Here is a 20,957-nt window from a genome sequence, read left to right as displayed (position 1 = left end):
GTGGTGGTGAGGACGAGAACGTGCTGCGCGGGTAGAAACGCGCGCCACCACCTACACACACACACACACACACACATACACACCCGTGAGACAGGAAGACTGGCAATTACGCACCTGCACCACAGTCTCTCTCTCTCTCTCTCTCTCTCTCTCTCTCTCGTGGCGACCGTCATCCACCAACACAACCTAATCACCGAGGAAGTTCTCAACCACTTACAACCATCATTGACGAGACCAATCCGTTCGTTTATGATCCCCCCTCCCCCCACCCCCCTCTAAAACAACAAAAACAACAACAACAACAACAACAACAACAACAACAACAATAACAACACTCTTGAAGGCCTTCATCTGCATACAGCTCTTTTCTCAGTCTTCGGGTTCGTGTGTGTGTGTGTGAGAGAGAGAGAGAGAGAGAGAGAGAGAGAGAGAGAGAGAGAGAGAGAGAGAGAGAGAGAGAGAGAGAGCCTATATGGACTTGCCCACTCCCAGGACAGCACAGAACAAGCAGGTTATCACCCCACGGCGAAAATGACCTAAAGTTAACAACAGGTCTTTAGGTCAACGCTGGTAACAAGGGTGTGGCCGACACTCCCACTGACCTTACACCGACACGGACGGACCTTCCAAAGGTCAAAGTTCACGTCATGACCTCTCCATGATGGCCTTCTGACCTTAGACGCGAGGAGGTCAAACAATTGCTGAAACCTATTTGAATTTCTCTCCCCCCAAAACCCCATCAGTTCAAACCTTCCTTACTCCCTCACTCATCTACTCCCCCTATCCTTCCCCCACCCCCAATCCCTCTATCCTTCCCCGACCTCCCTCACCCCCAATCCCTCCCCCTCAATCCCTCTCCCTCAATCCCTCCCCCAGAGCCATGTCTGGTCGGCATTTGAATGTCCAGATTATTATGCCAAAAAGAAAAATAAATAAAGGAAGATATTCATTGCTCTTTCTCTCACTAACAGGAGCGACAGGGTCCCAAAACCAACCTACTTTCACGGAGAGATGGCCTTTATAGGTGAGTGTGTGTGTGTGTGTGTGTGTGTGTTTTATCTTATCAGTTAACTCCTTTCGTTTCGTCCTTCGTTTGAACCAGTTTCAACGAAGCTGTTTGAATCATCTCAATCACTCAAATCTCCTTTTTTTCTAATTTTGAATCGACTCACACGCACACACACACACACACACACACACACACACACACACACACACACACACAGGACATCGCACAAGGCCCCGAACGCCACAGCATCTGCGGAACACCACAGACGCGGAGTGAGTGGGTGGGTGTAGGTATTCTATGAAGAAGAGAGAAGAGTTGGGAGAAACAGAGGCGGGCGTAGATCGAAGTCTTCGCCTACAGGAGTCACCGGGACTTACCATTGCCCTGCACGTCGTAGAATCCTTTGCGCCCCATGGCTTCCTCCTGGCGGGTCTCTTCACACTCCACAAGGTGTCCCCGTCTGTGTCACAGCAGGACACGACACAACACACCCCCCACCACCGACGACGAAGGACACACACTCCTCTCTCCTCCTCTCTCCCAAAAAAGGGCCACAGACGGAGGTCGACTACGAGACGTAAACCACCAAGGGGCCTCCCTCCATGTGTGTGTGTAGAGAGACACACAGACACAGACACACACGCACGCCCCTGTCGCGTACGCCCCTGTCGTTATTACTCCTTCGACAGGGCAAGGTGATCCTCCTTCAGAGTGGAGGAAGGGCGTCCTAGTCTACTCCAGGTGTTGATATAACCTCTCCCACAGCTGGTGGTTATACCACAGTGGTATGATTGAGTATATACTGGTACTGCTTCCGCTGCTGCTGCTGCTGGACCGACGGACCGACACAGAGAGAGAGCGCGCGAGCCACGCTTGCACACACTCACACACACACACCCACACCCACACCTCATCACAGCCAACCCAACACTGAACACGCCGGCTGCTCACTCCACCACCCCAACCTCTTCCTCCCTCCTCCCTCCTCCTCACTCCTCCCTCCTCCTCACTCCTCCCTCCTCCTCCTCCTCTCCGCCAACCCCCAACCCCCCTCCCCAACACCACACCCCCCCCTCCCCGGTCATACGGACGACACTACACTAACCCCCTCCGGTCCCCCTACCCTCCCCTCCCTTTCCCCAACCACCCTCCCCAACTAACCACAGCACCACCACCCCCCTTCCCCTCCCCCTCCCAGCTCAAGTTAATGGCCATTAATTACCCTACGAGAGAGAGGGGGGGGGGGGGGGCGGGTGGCCCCCTGGTTGTCACCCCGTCGCCAACCACCGAAGTAGACACAACAGGTCAGGAGAAGAAGCGAGGGAGGCGGGGGAGTGGGGGGGGGAATAAATTTTAAACCCCCCCTCTCCCCAAGGGGAGGGGAGGGGAATGGGGAGCGGAATGGGGAGGGGGAGAGGGGGAGGATCCGTCGTCTGACAACATGTATGGCACGTCGTCCTACCCTACCCCCCCCCCACCCCGCCGAGAGAGAGAGAGAGAGAGAGAGAGAGAGAGAGAGAGAGAGAGAGAGAGAGAGAGAGAGAGAGAGAGAGAGAGAGTCACACATGCATGAATTTCCTCGCGCCTACCAGAACCGGTTTTTTTTTTGGGGGGGGGGGGAGGGACAGACTCGGGGGGAGGGGGGGACACGACGACCCCCCCCCCTCCAACACCCCCCAACCCAACCCACACACTCCCTCCCTCCCTTCCTCACCCACAGCCCGGGGTAGCACGAACTGCTGCTGTGGTGGACACCAATATTGTCCACCTCCTCCTCCTCCTCCTGCTGGTGATGACCTCCTCCTCCTCCTGCTGGTGGTGACGACCTCCTCCTCCTCCTCCTGCTGGTGATGGCGACCTCCTCCTCCTCCTGCTGTTGCTGGTGACGACCTCCTCCTCCCTCCTCCTCCTGATGGTGCTGGGGACCTCCTCCTCCTGGTGGTGGTGATGACCTCCTCCTCCTCCTCCTCCTCCCTCCTCCTCCTCCTGCTGGTGGTGATGAAGATGACCTCCTCCTCCTCCTGCTGTTGCTGGTGACGACCTCCTCCTCCTCCTCCTGCTGGTGATGGCGACCTCCTCCTCCTCCTGCTGTTGCTGGTGACGACCTCCTCCTCCCTCCTCCTCCTGATGGTGCTGGGGACCTCCTCCTCCTGGTGGTGGTGATGACCTCCTCCTCCTCCTCCTCCTCCCTCCTCCTCCTCCTGCTGGTGGTGATGAAGATGACCTCCTCCTCCTCCTGCTGTTGCTGGTGACGACCTCCTCCTCCTCCTCCTCCTCCTCCTGCTGGTGGTGACCTCCTCCCTCCTCCTCCTCCTGCTGGTGGTGACGACCTCCTCCTCCTGCTGGTGGTGACGACCTCCTCCTCCTCCTGCTGGTGGTGATGGTGACGCCCACTCACCCACAACTGAGGCACACACGAGGTTGGGCGGCCACGATGTTGGAGACGGTCAACACAAACTCACAATGTCAGACAAAAAAATATATATATATAATGCGGTGCGTTAACCTCTCTCTCTCTCTCTCTCTCTCTCTCTCTCTCTCTCTCTCTCTCTCTCTCGAACACCACCCCCTCCCCCTTCCCCCCACTTGACCATACGCAATATTATCCCCCCCCCCAACGTTGATTCTCACTAACGCACGAAACTTCTTAAAAGAAATGAAAAGTACGCACTTTTACGCCGGAGGGGGGAGGGGGAGTGTTCCTCCTCCCCCCCCCAGGACGCCCCCCCCAAAAAAAAAACCTTCCTACGGAGCCCCGCGCCCCCCCCCCCCCCCCCCCGCCTCCCACCCGAAACTTCCTACGTCTGACACACTCGAACGAACACATACTTTGAGGTGGGGGGAGAGGGAGGGGGGGACGACGCCCCCGCCCCCCCTGCCCCGGCACCCCCCTCTCCGTCCTTCCCCCCGGGTCAACGGTAAACAGACAACAGGAGGAGGAGAAGGAAGCTCCTCCTCCTCCTCCTCCTCTTCAGCCGAACCTCATCTGATACACTGATCTGTTACGCCTCTCTTCCCCCCCCCACACACACCCCCCCTTCGCCCGGTCGACTGTGACGCAACGCTGTTACTCTTCTGGTACACACACACACACACACACACACACACACACACACACACACACACACACGCACACACATACACACACACAGCACAGAAATATGAGAGAGAGAGAGAGAGAGAGAGAGAGAGAGAGAGAGAGAGAGAGAGAGAGAGAGAGAGAGAGAGAGAGAGAGAGAGTCACAGATCTGCCGGAAATGTTGGGGAGGGGGGGAGGGAGGGAAGGGGGGGATAACAACGCCGCCATGCGTCCACACACCCTTCCCCCCCCCAAAAAAAAAAAAAAGAAATCGTGTCATCACGAATTTTACCGGATCTTTCCCCCCTAAAAAACCCAATCGCATTGTTGACACTGCGGGTAACGCCCCTTGTTGACTGGACAATATTATGCCATCATCCCCCCCTCCACCAACACCCCCCAGCTCCTCCCCCCACCACCACCCGGTGGCTTTTAGCCCCATTTTCGTTTCAGTGTCAATGCGCGCCGCCAATGTTGTTGTGGTGATGACCCAGGTCATTATTCATACATGACCAACAGAAAACGGGAGGTCACGGCCGTAAAGTTGTTCGATAAGGGAAGAGAGAGAGAGAGAGAGAGAGAGATAACTTACAGCAGTGGAGGATGACATCGACGCACGAACGTGCCAGATAATTCAGTCCACCGTATAATAATCCATGATCATCATCATTAACGTAACTAATACAATAACATAATCGACTTCGGGAATTTTCTCTCTGTATGCTGGCCGAGGAGATGATGTAGAGAAAACGAGGTGTGGTGGTGAGGTGGTAAAGCGAAGATAAAAGGACACAGCGGATACAACATAGTGAAGATGTTGGGGCAACAGAGCGGACGGTGTAGTGAAGATGATGGGGCAACACAGCGGATACAACATAGTGAAGATAATGGGGCAAGAAAGCGGATGGTATAGTGAAGATGATGGGGCAACATAGCAGAGGGTGTAGTGAAGATGAAGGCGTGTAGCGACATCTGTGGGAAGAACTGCCATTCAAATGATGTTTCAGTGTTTCACAACACGATCACACACACACACACACACACACACACACACACACACACACACACACCTCCCCCTCCCTCACGCCCGTCAGCGCCTCGACCGACCCTCTCCCCCCCTCCCCTCCCCCCACAGCTGGATAATCAAAAGCTGTTCCTAAGAACCACTTGCGCCAGCTGTGGGAAGGAGGGAGGGAGGGGTAGTGGAGGGAGGGAAAGAAAGAAGGAAGGAGGGAGGGAGGGAGGGAGGGAGGGAGGGAGGGAGGAGGGGTGCTTATATTAACAGAGAACGTAATAATATCTCTCTGTTTCAAGGCGACCCCCCCCCCCCCCCACACTTTTAATCTTGTCTATCAAAAGGACGTACAGGATGATATCTGCGCACCTGTCTTAAAAGTCCTGACCGTAGGCCAATGAATGAAAAAAATGCTTGCGTAACTTGAACACTCGTGTGTAGAATGTTTGCGTAGCTTCATGACTCATGCGTAGTATGTTTGCGTAGCTTGAACACTCATGCGTAGAATGTTTGCGTATCTTGAACACTCATGCGTAGAATGTTTGCGTAGCTTCAAGACTCATGCGTAGAATGCTTGCGTAACCTGAAGACTCATGCGTAGAATGTTTGCGTAGCTTCAAGACTCATGCGTAGAATGCTTGCGTAACCTGAACACTCATGCGTAGAATGTTTGCGTAGCTTGAAGACCCTTTATGTATGTGACGCGTAGCAACGTCTTAAACTGGCGGCAGTCATGACAACAAGACACTAGAAGACACGTTATTAAACACTTTAAAATGGTAATCAAGGAACGCTTTAAGGACGCTTTCCCTTTGAAGGTCGGGGCATGAACAACGTGCTACAGTCACTGCCTTCACCGCTATTATTAGCAGTGATGTTGTGTGGTACTGGAGTGCTATTATTAGCAGTGATGTTGTGTGGTACTGGAGTGCTATTATTAGCAGTGATGTTGTGTGGTACTGGAGTGCTATCATTAGCAGTGATGTTGTGTGGTACTGGAGTGCTATCATTAGCAGTGATGTTGTGTGGTACTGGAGTGCTATTATTAGCAGTGATGTTGTGTGGTACTGGAGTGCTATTATTAGCAGTGATGTTGTGTGGTACTGGAGTGCTATTATTAGCAGTGATGTTGTGCTGTACTATCCTGTCTCCATCTATGGTGGTGGGTGGTGAGGGAGCCTTCTGCTATACTATCCTGTCTCCATCTATACTGGTGGATAGATGGAGATGAGCCTTCTGCTCTACTATCCATCCTCCTTCTAGATTAATATCAACCAAGCAGATAACCTCGTCACAGACCATCAGGTCTTCTTCTGTTGCCTGTCCACACACCACATCCTCCGCTATGTTCCCATGACAGCGTCTGTCAACTGGGGAGAGACCTTTACTACCCCCCCGTCTCCGGTGATCAAGTCTCCACAATAGATGAAAAGAATAAATAAATAATCTCAGTAAACATATATATATATTCTTATGAGTCCACGGGGGAAAATGAGACACGATAAGTTCCCAAGTGCACTTTCGTGTCATAATCACATCATCAGGGGAGACACAAGAGAGAAATAAAACACTCAGTTGATATACATCGAGGTTACTAATGCTCTATAAAAGGGGCAAATATCAATATATTATTCACAACAGCAGAAAAAAAATAAATAACTGTTGACATCCGACAGAGTCTGTACGGAGGGCCATGTTTGTTTTTGGGGTGGAGCTGCTTGCCTTACTGGATTGGATTTTCCCGTTTTTCCAAACCCCGCAGGAGCCTGAAACACGGTGCCCCACCTTACCTTCCCTTCCCCTCCTTTATTTGTTGACTCTATGACAGGAACTGCCGTCAAAATATTGACTTTAAAACGCACGGAGCAGGAGAGAGAGAGAGAGAGAGAGAGAGAGAGAGAGAGAGAGAGAGAGAGAGAGAGAGAGAGAGAGAGAGAGAGAGGGTGTGTGTGTGTGTCTGTGTGCGTGTCTGTGGTCTGTGGCCAGCTGCATGTGAGGTAAGGAGGAGGAAGAAGGAAGAGAGCAAGCACAAGGTCCCCAATTGCTCCTGAGACGCAGATGGTTGGTTGGCGACCGCCCCGACCCGCCTGATGGGGGGGGGGTTTTTTATAGATGGATATATAGATGATCGGTCCGTAAATGCACTCACGTCTGACTCCTCTACCAACGAGAGGAGGCACTCCGGCCAGTCAACAGTACCTTACTCAACCTCCCATCACCTCTGACCCTCCTTCGAAATAGCCCTGACTACAATTCCCCCCCCCTCCCCTCTCTCTCTCTCTCTCTCTCTCTCTCTCTCTCTCTGCCCAGCGTTTTGGGCTTTGGAACATCCGACGTAATCCTCTACATTCAACAGTCTGGCAAAGCTTTCTCTGACTCACCAAAACATCTGACATCACCTGGCGTCTAACACTCCTGTTTCCCCAACGCCTACTGACTGCTCTCTTGCCTCTACAACTTTCATAATCTTCATAACTCTACAACCTTCATAATCCTCTACAACCTTTATGACGTCACTTTACAATCTATAAACCCACTCAAGAAAAAGAAAGGGCCAAAGGGCGACCCCCAGATCGAAGGCAAGAAAGTAACAGAATATGGCACATGTAAGTGAGGTAAGGGGGGAACAGATTACGTATTTAAAGCAGTGTGGAACAGACGCTGTGGCACAGACAACACACGTATACGGACGCGACACTGGGACACAGCGACCCAACGAGACAGAGAAGAGACACAGAGCTGGAGGGGGACGATGATGTATAGAAGACACAGTCAACAGACGTCTCTAACACAACACAATACAACACAGGCAACAGACGTCTCAAATACAACAAAATACAACACAACACAGGCAACAGACGTCCCAAATACAACAAAATACAACACAGGCAACAGACGTCTCAAATACAACACAACAGCGTATGTACAAAACAGGGAACAGAAGTCTCAAATACAACACAATACAACAGAGTACGTACAAAACAGGCAACAGACGTCTCAAATACAACACAATACAACAGAGTACGTACAAAACAGGAAACAGACGTCTCAAATACAACACAATACAACAGAGTACGTACAAAACAGGCAACAGATGTCTCAAATACAACACAATACAACACAGGCAACAGACGTCTCAAATACAACACAATACAACACAATACAGTACAGGATGTGTGCCCAGGTCCCTGAGGGCGCGAGGGAGAGGCCCTGGGAACCAGAGGCCCACCTGAGGTAATTTGTGGTTCCTAAAGCGTTCATTCGCTTCCTCTGACTTCGACCAGTTCCCACGCCCACCGCCCACCCTACCTACTTAATTCTAACCCTTTCAGCACGACGGTACGACCCTTGAGCACGACGGTACGACCCCTTGAGCACGGAGGTAGGCCCTTGAGCAAGACGGTACGATCCTTGAGGACGACGGTACGATCCTTGAGCACGACGGTACGATCCTTGAGCACGACGGTACGACCCCTTGAGCACGGAGGTAGGCCCTTGAGCATGGCGGTACGATCCTTGAGCACGACGGTACGATCCTTGAGCACGACGGTATGACCCTTGAGCACGACGGTACGACCCTTGAGCACGACGGTACGACCCTTGGGCACGATGGTACGATCCTTGAGCACGACGGTACGATCCTTGAGCACGACGGTACGACCCCTTGAGCACGGCGGTAGGCCCTTGAGCATGGCGGTACGGCCCTTGAGCACGACGGTACGACCCTTAGGCACGATGGTACGATCCTTGAGCACGACGGTACGACCCTTGAGCACGACGGTACGAGCCTTAGGTATAATTACCTGGCCTTTCACCCGACCCTTAAAAAGGATAAGATCAAATATAAAAATCTACGTCGTTCCGTTGTGATTACAGAGTCGTCCCTCCCTCGTACTTAAGGGTCGTACCGTCGTATGCAACGGCTCGTACCGTCGTACCCCCATGATATCAAATAAACATCGTACACTCCTTCCCTACATTACAACGAAGAATTACCCACAGACAACATCATAACTACAATAGTGTATACATACAACCCTTGTGATAACAACCCCCCCCCTACCTGTAGGAGCTTCTAGTTGCCAATGTTGATCAAACCCCCGTTGCTGGAGGAGTGCTTCCTACACCACGCCCCCTCCGTACACTCCTACACCACGCCCCCTCCGTACACCTCCTACACCACGCCCCCTCCGTACACCTCCTACACCACGCCCCCTCCGTACACCTCCTGCACCACGCCCCCTCCGTACACCTCCTACACCACGCCCCCTCCGTACACCTCCTACACCACGCCCCCTCCGTACACCTCCTACACCACGCCCCCTCCGTACACCTCCTACACGCCCCCTCCGTACACTCCTACACGCCCCCTCCTTACACGTCCTGCACGCCCCCTCCGTACACCTCCTCACGCCCCTTCGTACACTCGATCTGGCCCTCTCTCCTGCCATCAGAGAATTGGTCTAGATCAACCGTCGTCATGACCCAGAGAAATATATAGACGTAGTCATCTCTTCTTTCATTTTTCCATCTTCCAGTGAAGGCACATTGAGGGCACGTTCCTCCCTCCTTTCGTGGCACATTCCACTTAGATCTGACAACATCCTAGATGCATTCCACTGGTCCCTGTCCTGCAGCGCCCTGTTTACCATCCTAGCAGCATTCCACTGGACCCCCGTCCTGCAACACTGCATAGATTTGGCAACATACCATCCTAGTTGCATTCCACTAGACCCTGTCCTTCAGTCTCACTGGACCATCGTATATCAGCGAGCTGGTATACGCCAGCAGCTCGCCTCCCTCACACGAAGTTCTGGGAAGAGGTCGAACCCATCATGTCAGCCGCCACACCCAAGGGTCTTTCACGGGAAAAAGTCGGGTAATCCATTTGCCCCAATATGGTCCTCGTCGTCTGGGGGGAGGTGGTCTGTTTGGAAGACCATCTCCGTGACTATACCCTTTTCACCCCCAAGGTCCCTAGGACTGCGCCCTGAGGGACCCCCAACCAAGTTGTCGCCCTTAACCAGCTTAGAGTCTCTGCAACACCTAACCCTCTAACCCCTAACTACCCTAACCCAACCCCCCTCCCACCTAAGTTAGGTAACTGTCAACCCACTTGAACAGCTTCAAGCTGACCCTCCCCCAGCTTCCTCCTCAGTGGGGACGACACCTCTCCCCCAGTTTAGGCTGTTCAGCTTCCTCATCAGTGAGGATACAGCATGACAGGCCAAGAACACACACACACACACACACACACACACACACACACACACATTCCTTTTTTTCCCTAGGTTATGTCAACCAAGTACTCATATGTATATCTCTGGTATCTTACCATATTCTCCATCTTACACGCAACGTTCACTAGAAAGACTGACCATTGGTTTACATCCAATTCTCTTTCGTTTGTTTTTTTTTTTCATTTTTCTTTGAAAAGTTTGTCCAGAGACAGGGTTTCTGCAGTTTCGTGAGAGATTTTAATCTTAATGTAGGATTTACTTAATGTAGGATTTACTTAAAGTAGGATTTACTTAATGTAGGATTTACTTAATGTAGGATTTACTTAATGTAGGATTTACTGCACACCCAGTGCCTTGATTAGGGTCTCCTACCACTCGTGAGGTACAAGATGGATGACTGGATGCCACCAATGGGTTCAGATCCTTCGTCAGCCACACCACGTCCCTGGGGGGGATTCCTTTCAACACCTTCTAAGACACATCAACCCTTGTTAAGACTAGTAGGATTGGAACCTCTCTACACGTGTGTGTGTGTGTCCAAGTGTATTCAAAAACTCCTCACATATGATGCTCTCAATTGCATCAACCCATTGTTTTTCCCCGTCTGGTTTCTCATTATAAATAACACAATCATTTATCGTTTATTATCTCCTGGTCAATTTGTATATCATTTGCTTATTATTTTGTTTGTTTGTTTTTGAGGGGAGACATAGCAATGATGTTTTCCGTTTCTTGCAGCTCATTTGTCCCCCTTTCTCTCTCTCCTACCGCCCTTGAGGCAATCATATCTTGACCCCCTTTCTTGTATCTATGAAACGCCTATGATTCCTGTGTTCTCGTGGCCATATTATTCTAAACATCCTATAAACATTTCCTCTATCCTCCAGGCTCCTTCTTCTTCCCTCTCCGTTACAGGTGGCACACACACCAAGGCAATCACCCTGGGTCCGTAGATGCTACAAAATATACACGAACCACTAAACTACACTTGGGGTTTTCTGGCCTTGCAAGTTGTCCCCCCTCCTCCTTAAAGTAGAGGTTTCAGTGAAAACTTGGAAGATTTCCGTCTTTATGTAGTGTCTTGTGTTGGATCTCCCTTTATGGAACACTTCTTCTCCCCTTTCCCTTCCCTCCTTGTACAACCCCATCTCAAGTCTAATGTGGCCTTGTCCTTCAAGTGGTGTGTAATCATCTATTTGCCATCAATTGTGCTATATGGGGAGGGACATTAAAGTGAAGACCCACCCACCCTTCTCTCTCTCTCTCTCTTTCTTTGACCTTTTAAACTCCCCTGTACGATGTCTCCATTTACGAATGCCTCTCTCGGTTTGTTTTCATTTACCTACTACACTTACACTGTAGAAAAAAGAACTACTTTATATCTTTCTAAATAACTTTGTATCCTGTTTATTTCTTGTTTAATCCCCCACATCTTTGGCGGAGCTGTTTTCTTAATGAGTGTTCACTACGTGTTCAGTCTCAGTTAAAGACTCAATGGTCGTGATCAACTCACGCCTCACTCATCTCTCTTCCACGGTGGGCAAGATTAAGGCTTCTAGCCTTCCCCCTCCCCCCCCCGTAACTTAGCTTTCTTTCCCTCCCTATCCTAGCGCCCTCCTCTGGACCTTCTCTATTAGCTCTTTGTGATTCTTAAGGCGCAGTGAACTGGCCCACCACTGGTGAGGTCATCAGTGGTGTGGAGTGGCCCACCACTGATGACCTAACTAGTGGTGTGGAGTGGCCCACCACTGGTGACCTCACCAGTGGTGTGGAGTGGCCCACCACTGGTGACCTCACCAGTGGTGTGGAGTGGCCCACCACTGGTGACCTCACCAGTGGTGTGGAGTGGCCCACCACTGGTGACCTCACCAGTGGTGTGGACTGGCCCACCACTGATGACCTTAAGAGTGGTGGAGTGGGGGCCCCCAATCTACCACTGGTGAGGTCACCAGTGGTGGAATGGGGGCCCCCACCTACCACTGGTGAGGTCACCAGTGGCAGGCGTGGAGTAGGGCCCCCACTGGTGAGGTCAGCAGTGGTAGGTGTGGTGTGGTGGGGGGGGGGGGGTCACCACACAGAGGTAGTTCGGGTCACCAGGCTGATAAGATAATGATGGGCGGTATTTAGCGTAATTGTTACCCCCGCTGACTCACGGCAACCACCACCACCACCACTTACCACCACAACTAGTAACAAGGAGAGAGAGAGAGAGAGAGAGAGAGAGAGAGAGAGAGAGAGAGAGAGAGAGAGAGAGAGAGAGAGAGAGAGAGATTCTAAAAACCACAAATCTTATATAAAAGATAAAACTCAGGTTTTTTTTCTGGGTTTCTTTTAAAAAGTCCAATTTAACGTTAAAATACCCAAGATAGAAAACGTATGGTGGCATAACCCAAAGGGCTAATACATGTATGGTACAGGTTATCGCCTTTTCCAACACCTGAAGGAGGCGTTTAGTTCTAACTGCTAGTTATACTAAAATGACATCGTCGCCCTTAACGACCCTTGGGCAGTTAAGTGGCTTGAGCCTTACAGAACGAGCAGTACGGTAGTTAACGGACCACCCTGGTGATTTCCCTATTTGGGGGGTCCGGGTCAATCAGACCAACATGTCGCGTGGACGGACCACAAGCGTCTCGTTTTCCGTCGTGCAAGGTCGTAACCATCAGCTCGGCTCGGGTCAACGACACGACGGGTACGACACACGACCCAGTCGTTAATTGGTCGTATGTAGCTGGCTCGGTGGTCTTCAAGTGGAGTTAGTTTCGGCTTACGTCCTTATTGTCTGTCTTCTGCTGGTCAGTGGCCGGGTGTGGTTGTGTGGTCGGGTGTGGTGTGTGGTCGGGTGTGGTTGTGTGGTCCGGTGTGGATGTGTGGTCGGGTGTGGTTGTGTGGTCGGGTGTGGTTGTGTGGTCGGGTGTGGTTGTGTGGTCGGGTGTGGTTGTGTGGTCGGGTGTGGTAGTATGGTCGGTTATGGTAGACTAGTCGTGTAAGACGGTACGACCCTTGAGTATGTCGGGACGACCCTTATGTATGATGGCTTTTGATGACCTGACCCACAGATCACCAAAGGTCGTGTCACCATACCCAAGGGTCGTACCGTCGTGCTCAAGGGTCGTACCGTCGTGCTCAAGGGTCGTACCGTCGTGCTCAAGGGTCGTACTGTCGTGCTCAAAGGTCGTACCGTCGTGCTCAAGGGGTCGTACCATCGTGCTCAAGGGTCGTACCATCGTGCTCAAAAGGTCGTACCATCGTGCTCAAGGGGTCGCACCGTCGTGCTCAAAGGGTCGTACCGTCGTGCTCAAAAGGTCGTACCGTCGTGCTCAAGGGGGCGACCTGTATAACAGCTTACTAACATAACATACAAATATATTTCATACAATATGAACGTTAACAAAATTGACCTTTTCCAACAAACCCCCTTCCACCCCCCCCCTCTCTCTCTCTCTCTCTCTCTCTCTCTCTCTCTCTCTCTCTCTCTCTCTCTCTCACACACACTTAACCCCAGACACTTACCCACTTACCCACTTACCCTTTCCTTAGGCCCTGAGGTCAAGAGGTGACGGTAACACTTACCTTTAATTTTCCTTAAGACAGCTAAATAAACAAATTAAAAAGATTTAACAAAACAAACAAATAACAATTATGTTAAATTTCTAAAACCATCACCTTTGGAGGGATGTTAGTTAACATTAGATTAACATGCTTATGAAACAAACATGAGTCATACTGATTTAATACATCAAAAAAAAAATAGAAATTTTAGATTTAAATTCAGTGAACATACAAGAGTGAACACAAAAAAAAAAAATTAAAATCTAAATGTAGCGAACATACAAGAGTGGATATTATTTTTTTTCGTTTTTCTTTTAAAGAAAAGCAAAGATTTTTATACAGAGGTGTTCCTCCTCCTCTCGAGTCTTGAGGCATTTGGAGTCTCTCTCTCTCTCTCTCTCTCTCTCTCTCTCTCTCTCTCTCTCTCTCTCTCTCTCTCTCTCTCAAGAGGAACTTGGTGTGGGCGAAATGCAAAAAAAAACACTGTGCACACGTCAGTGCAATTGCTAATGTATCTTCACTAGTGCATCTAATGTGCCGGGGGAGGGGGGGGTAGGAAGGGGAATGGGGTAATGGTAGGTAGGTTAGTAGATGGGTAGTGATGGGGGTTGGTGGGGGGGATGGGTCGGTGAGGGGGTGGTAGGTAGGTAGATGGGTGGCGGGGTGTGTAGAGAGAATGGGTAAGTGAGGAGTAAGTAGGTAAGTAAGTAGGTAGGTAGGTAGGTAGGTAGGTAGGTAGGTAGGTAGATAAGTAGGCAAGTAGGTAGGTAGGTAGGTAGGGGTAAGTTTAGTAATGTAGTTTATATCAGTGCATAAATATGTCTACAAAAGCAGTGACCTTGAACTCCAATCATACAATAGCTATACAGTACACATACAATAGCTATACAGCACACATACAATAGCTATACAGCACACACAGATGGGATGAGAAAAGCCATGGGTTCATCCATGTATATGAATACATCATACAACTTGCCAAGCCAAGATGTCTGTGGCACATGCTGGTTGTAGATGGAAGAGGTATAGTGACTACAACCTTTGGTTGTGGAAGAAGAAAAGTAGTTGTAGTAGTAGTAGTAGTAGGAGCATAGTAGTAGTAGTAGTAGTAGTAGTAGTAGTAGTAGTAGTAGTAGTAGTAATAGTAGTACCAATAGTAGTAGTAGTAGTACCAATAGTAGTAGTAGTAGTAGTAGTAGCAATAGTAGTAGCATAGTAGCAGTAGTAGTAGTAGTAGTAGTAGCAGTAGTAGTAGTAGTAGGAAGCAGAAACAATTAGCAGTAACAGCAGTAACTAGTGACAAGCTAAACGGATCAAAAAAAAGAAAAAAAATATGGACCATTAGTCAAATAACCTTTAGCTCTTCAGTCATTTCAAAGTGGCGTGACCAGCAACAACAGCAGCAAAAATCTAAGTAACGGCCTCGTACCTGTAAAGTGTTAAGTATCAGCCGGATCACTGAAGTCTGGGGACCGGGAGACCCATTTTCTATATCCACAGATGCCAATTTACCTTCGACGTGGCAACACTTACCATAGCTTGTCCTCATTTGCATACTCTCATACACACAATATTGGTCAGTTTCCCTTCCATCAACAATTACTATATATATATATATATATATATATATATATATATATATATATATATATATATATATATATATATATATATATATATATATATATCTCACTTCATGTTTTAGTAATATATATATATATATATATATATATATATATATATATATATATATATATATATATATATATATATATATATATATATCACTTCATGTGTTAGTAAAATGATCTCTCCAAATAACACTATACATGGCATATACAGTGGTCAGCGTTCCCAGCTCAGACACAAATGGTACTAGTTCGAATCCTACCATCACGAGGGTAGACTGTGATAAACGCAATTACCTCCTCGGCCAACGGGCATTGCTTGGAGTGGCAATCTAATATCAAATATTACAATATGAATGTGATTTTACGACAGTTATGGACACTTCAGAGAAAAAGGCAATAATGTAAGTTTACGTGTTAGACTGTGGGTAGTTGGTGGGTAGTTAGGTCTATTAATTACCAGGGTAATTAAGGACGTCAACTTATAATCACCAGTCGAATGATTGTTAACACTTTCAGATGTTATGATGTTATGAGGCTATATGTGTTCTCAGTACGTACATGGTCCTCCGTGTTATATTTCATAATCATTGTCAATAGTATTATTAGAATCGTAATTAGCATCATTACTATGGAATTCCCATTCCCAATAAACTATAAAGAAAGTGTATATATTTGTGCATGTACATATGTACGTGCATGAATGCGTGTAGTTCCATGAAGTTATATGTGCTTCTTGTCTAGAATTTCAACTGTACAATGTGATTTAAAGGCATCTGGAGAGGAGCAAGAGGAAGAAGAAGAAGAAGAAGAAGAAGAAGAAGAAGAAGAAGAGGAGGAGGAGGCGAGGAGGCGACCGCAGTTTGCTTTAGTTACCGTGACCAGAAATACAATTCTCTCTGGCCAAACCTTGACAGAAAACGAGAATTTCTGGGCTAAAGTTAAGGCCACACTATACACAATCCACGTTACACCATCTTTACGCTCTACCATTAGTTCTCAAGAGCAATTTTTACCGTAATAACCTTATCCGTTTACATTAATTCTTTTTTCACCTGAAGGTAAATGTCTGGCATATAAACACATCTGATTATCTTCTCAAATCTCTCATTACGTCGTCAACCATCAAGTCATGGGTTCGTAGCTTTTCCTTTCCATCATGTCTCATGCATTCTCTCAGCTTTCCCTTCCTTTCCATCTCATTCTCCTTTCCCATGTATGCGTGTATGTGTGTGTGTGTGTGTGTGTGTGTGTGTGTGTGTGTGTGTGTGTACTTTGACAAGAGTAACCAGAACCCATAATCACTAGTTACTTAAGGCAATTTAAAAAAATAAGTACTGTTTTAGTACGAGCGATGGACGGTTGGTATAGACTGATCAAGGAAACTATGAATACCTGCAGTGAACATATGTATATAAAAAAACTACTTAATAGTACATAAAGTTCAAGAATTGAGGCCGTACCGGTGTAAAATTACCTCCTAGTCCTGCGAGAACAGATCAATGTGTAATAAAGGTTTTTACGTTTGGTTTAGTTACTGCTTAGTTCAGTCCATTTTCTTAAACTGGAGGGACTCCAGAGAAAACGGAGTAGTTTAGGGGTACCCAAACTATTCCTAAATTTGAAAAATACAAATCAACCATTCGTCAAAAACTACATAATGAATTCAAAACCAAACATCATTCATTTGGCGGGTATAAAATCTGTATTTTTTTCCTATACCTCTGAAAAGTCAAACTCTTCTCAACATTTTATAAGTAAATAACAGCGACTTCTTTCCATGGAGCGATATACAAAATTTACAATGCATTATAACGAATGTAAATACAATTTACAATAACGAATATAAGTACAATTTACAATAACGAATGTAAATACAATTTACAGTAACGAATGTAAATACAATTTACAAAACCGAATGTAAGTACAATTTACAATAACGAATGTAAGTACAATTTACATCAACGAATGTAAATCCAATTTACAATAACGAATGTAAGTACAAATTACAATAACGAATGTAAGTACTTATTCCAATACTGACTTATGTACGTAAGTAAACATCGTAATGGATGATTACGCATGTAAGTACTTGATCCAATGGCTACTAACTTACGTAAGTACTTACAGCAATGGACCCTAACCGAACTTAAGTACTTCCTCGTAAGTACACTAAAGCAACGTAAGTACACATTCCCGTGTGTATTAACGATGTAAGTCGTACTCTTAAGAATTCAAATCAATCCGGATTTTTCCAAAGATTTTGGCTCAAAGCGACGAGGCCAGGCCAGGTACAGCATCGCATTTTCTTTGTCCGTCCAAAAGAAAAAAGAAAAAAAAAGGGGAAAAAAAAAATTAATTCTCAGCCAGAACAAAAGAGGTATTTTTTTTTGGAGGGGGGGTCTTACTGACCCATAATAACCCCCACCCCCTTGCACACCACCCATTTTCTCCATGCTCTCTCTCTCTCTCTCTCTCTCTCTCTCTCTCTCTCTCTCTCTCTCTCTCTCTCTCTCTCTCTCTCTCTCTCCACCAATCCCACTCAACAAGTGGGGAGGAGAAATCTTTGAGAGACTTGGATGTTTACCACGTCCCTCATGCATTTCTGATTTACCCATTTTCTTTTTTTTCTTTTTTCCTTTTCGCGTCTTCTTCTCCTTCTGCTTCTTCAGGTGCAATTACCAATTACCTACTTGTAATTACCTATTTGCACCGTACGAGGGGGAGGGGAGAGATTATCACACTCGTGGGGGGGGGGGGGGGGGGGCTATTTCTTGAATGTCTTCCACCATCACACATCTTAAATATTCATGTATGATAATGTCTCCATTAACCATCTCCTCAGTCATTCTATTCCATACACGCGCCAGTCTCATGCTAGTAAGGTATTTCATTACATACTTTCTATGGAAGTTTCTAACTTCGACAGCATTCTGTTCTCTGGGGATGTTGATGTTCTATCCCTACATGTGTTGCAGAAGTGTTCACTCTCCACCACATCTTCGAACCTCCTTACTCTTCTCTCTTCCAAGATGGGCCAAATCCAAGGTCTCTTAACCTTTTCCCCTGTAACTCACCTCTCTTGATTCTTATACCATCTTTGTTGCCCCTCCTCTAGACCTTCTGTATTAGCTCTCCGTGCTTCTGCAGGTGCGATGACCAAATGTGAGAGGCATATTCGAGTTCTGGCCTTATGTAGAGTATGAACAGGTTTCTTATCCATGTACTTGAAGGCTATTCTGATATTAGCCAGCCGACAGAGTGTCTCCTTAACTATCAATCCTAAATAGGGACTCAAGCGACAGGTTTGGGGACGATGTCGACTCCCAAGTCCCTCCCACACAGGGGATCCTGTAGCTTTTTCCCAGCGAGATTAATACTCATAATGGGGTCATTTTTCACTGTGTCTCGCCCTTATTACTTCACATCGACTTGGGTGGAATCTCATCCCCCATGCACCAGACAAAATTTGGGAGTTTGTTTCGGTCCCCTTGTAAGATACTGCAATTCCTTCTCGCTTTTCACATCTCCCAGAACCTGTGCATCATCTACAGACACATCCAGGCGGGTTCCGGGATGCCAGACCTTCTGGCCAGTTATTCTACACAGATCAAGAGGAGAGTGAAATGGGTCCCAGAATCGAACCCTGCGCAATTCCTCTAGTTACCTCGACCCATTTGGAAAATGATCCTCTAACGTGAGTCCTACGTTTTCTACCACACAATGTGTGTGTGTGTGTGTGTGTGTGTGTGTGTGTGTGTGTGTGTGTGTGTGTGTGTGTGTGCGTGTGTGTGTCTGTGTGTGTGTTGTATACCATACGTCTGAGTTTATATGTTACATTTGTTTCGAATATTGGAAAGGCATTCCTAAAGGACAGCAGACAGGAGGCATCACCAATGAGGTACCCTTTCAAGGTACTACACAAGAAGTACCACAAAACAGTTCCAAACACGAGGCAGAACATGAGGTACCAAATACGAGTCACACTGACGTACCATACAGAGGAGGTACCACACACTCAAACAGGAGTCACACACACGTACCATACAGAGGAGGTACCACACACTCACCTACCATATAGAGGAGGGGGTACCACACACTCAAACAGGAGTCACACTCACGTACCATACACAGGAGGTACCACACACTCACCTTTCGTGTACGTGGAGCCGTTGGAGTGCTGGGAGAAGGGGTAGTGGATCCGGTCTCGGGGTAGCAAGGCCTCGCTCTCGGGGTACCTGTAGTTCTCGTAGCCCCTGATGCTTCCTTCGCGGTACCCGGACCCGCTACCATCGGTCGTGTAGCCGTCGCGGGTGTCGGAGTCCACGCTGGGTCGGTAGCCCCCGCGGTAGTCGTAGTGATAGTCCTCGGCCGTGCGATACCTTCGGGGGCTCGTCCCATAACGCTGCTGGGCTAGGTAGTCTCCTCCACCACCTCCACCACCGCCACCACCTCCGCCTCCACCTCCTCCTCTCTCGCCTCTTCGGTAGTCTCGTGGCCCCGTGGAGTAATCTCGACCACCATCTTCGTAGTCCCTGGTCGTAGCGCCGTTCGGGTAGTCTTTGGCCACGGTGTGGTAGTCCCTCCGGCCGGGTAGGAGCCCCCGGGGGCTATTTTGGCTATCCCTCAGCTCGCTGTGGTAGGCCGGGGGGTCGTGGTGATGGTGGTGATGGTAGTCCTTCACCAGGCTACTGTAGTCCCTGGAGCTCCGGCGGTAGTCTTCTGGCTCGGCTGGGTAGTCCACAGGGCCGTTCAGGTAGTCCCTGACCTCCCTCCGGTAGTCTCGGTTAGCCCCGCGCATCGGGTAGTCTCGCGTAGCAGTGGGGTAGTCGTGGTAGTCTGGGGGGTAGTTGTAACGAGGTGGGTACTGGTGCAGGTAAGGAGGAGCCTCGGTTCGAACCTCGTCGTCTCTGTAGGTGGCAGCATCGCTGTAATAGTTCATGGTGGAGGATATGCCCCTGGACTTCTTCATGTGTTGTGTCACGCAGCTACACCACGCAACACACCCACTCCTCCTCCTCCTCCTCCTCCTCCTCTCCTCCTCCACCTCCACCACCGCCACCACCTCCGCCTCCACCTCCTCCTCTCTCGCCTCTTCGGTAGTCTCGTGGCCCCGTGGAGTAATCTCGACCACCATCTTCGTTGTCCTGGTCGTAGCGCCGTTCGGGTATTCTTTGGCCACGGTGTGGTAGTCCCTCCGGCCGGGTAGGAGCCCCCGGGGGCTATTTTGGCTATCCCTCAGCTCGCTGTGGTAGGCCGGGGGGGTCGTGGTGATGGTGGTGATGGTAGTCCTTCACCAGGCTACTGTAGTCCCTGGAGCTCCGGCGGTAGTCTTCTGGCTCGGCTGGGTAGTCCACAGGGCAGTTCAGGTAGTCCCTGACCTCCCTCCGGTAGTCTCGGTTAGCCCCGCGCATCGGGTAGGTCTCGCGTAGCA

The 20,957-nt window shown here is 48.8% G+C and overlaps 1 protein-coding gene across 2 annotated transcripts in view; it reads right to left on the bottom strand.

The window, feature by feature from the left end:
• The window catches only part of Ent2 (Equilibrative nucleoside transporter 2), a 289,869-nt gene extending 269,324 nt beyond the window's left edge, over positions 1-20,545 (bottom strand). The window contains exon 1 of one of the 2 annotated variants that reach the window (XM_071666023.1): positions 19,676-20,545. In XM_071666023.1, coding sequence (XP_071522124.1) covers positions 19,676-20,495 — 820 coding nt within the window. In that variant the 5' untranslated portion in view covers positions 20,496-20,545. Of the gene's footprint in view, positions 1-1,386; positions 1,948-19,675 lie in introns of those variants that run through there. The other variant, XM_071666024.1, reaches the window with a different exon arrangement.
• Positions 20,546-20,957: the final 412 nt, after the last annotated feature.

This window comes from Panulirus ornatus, chromosome 10, assembly GCF_036320965.1.
Source record: "Panulirus ornatus isolate Po-2019 chromosome 10, ASM3632096v1, whole genome shotgun sequence".
NCBI lineage: Eukaryota > Metazoa > Arthropoda > Malacostraca > Decapoda > Palinuridae > Panulirus > Panulirus ornatus.
This window is presented reverse-complemented; position numbering and strand designations above follow the sequence as displayed.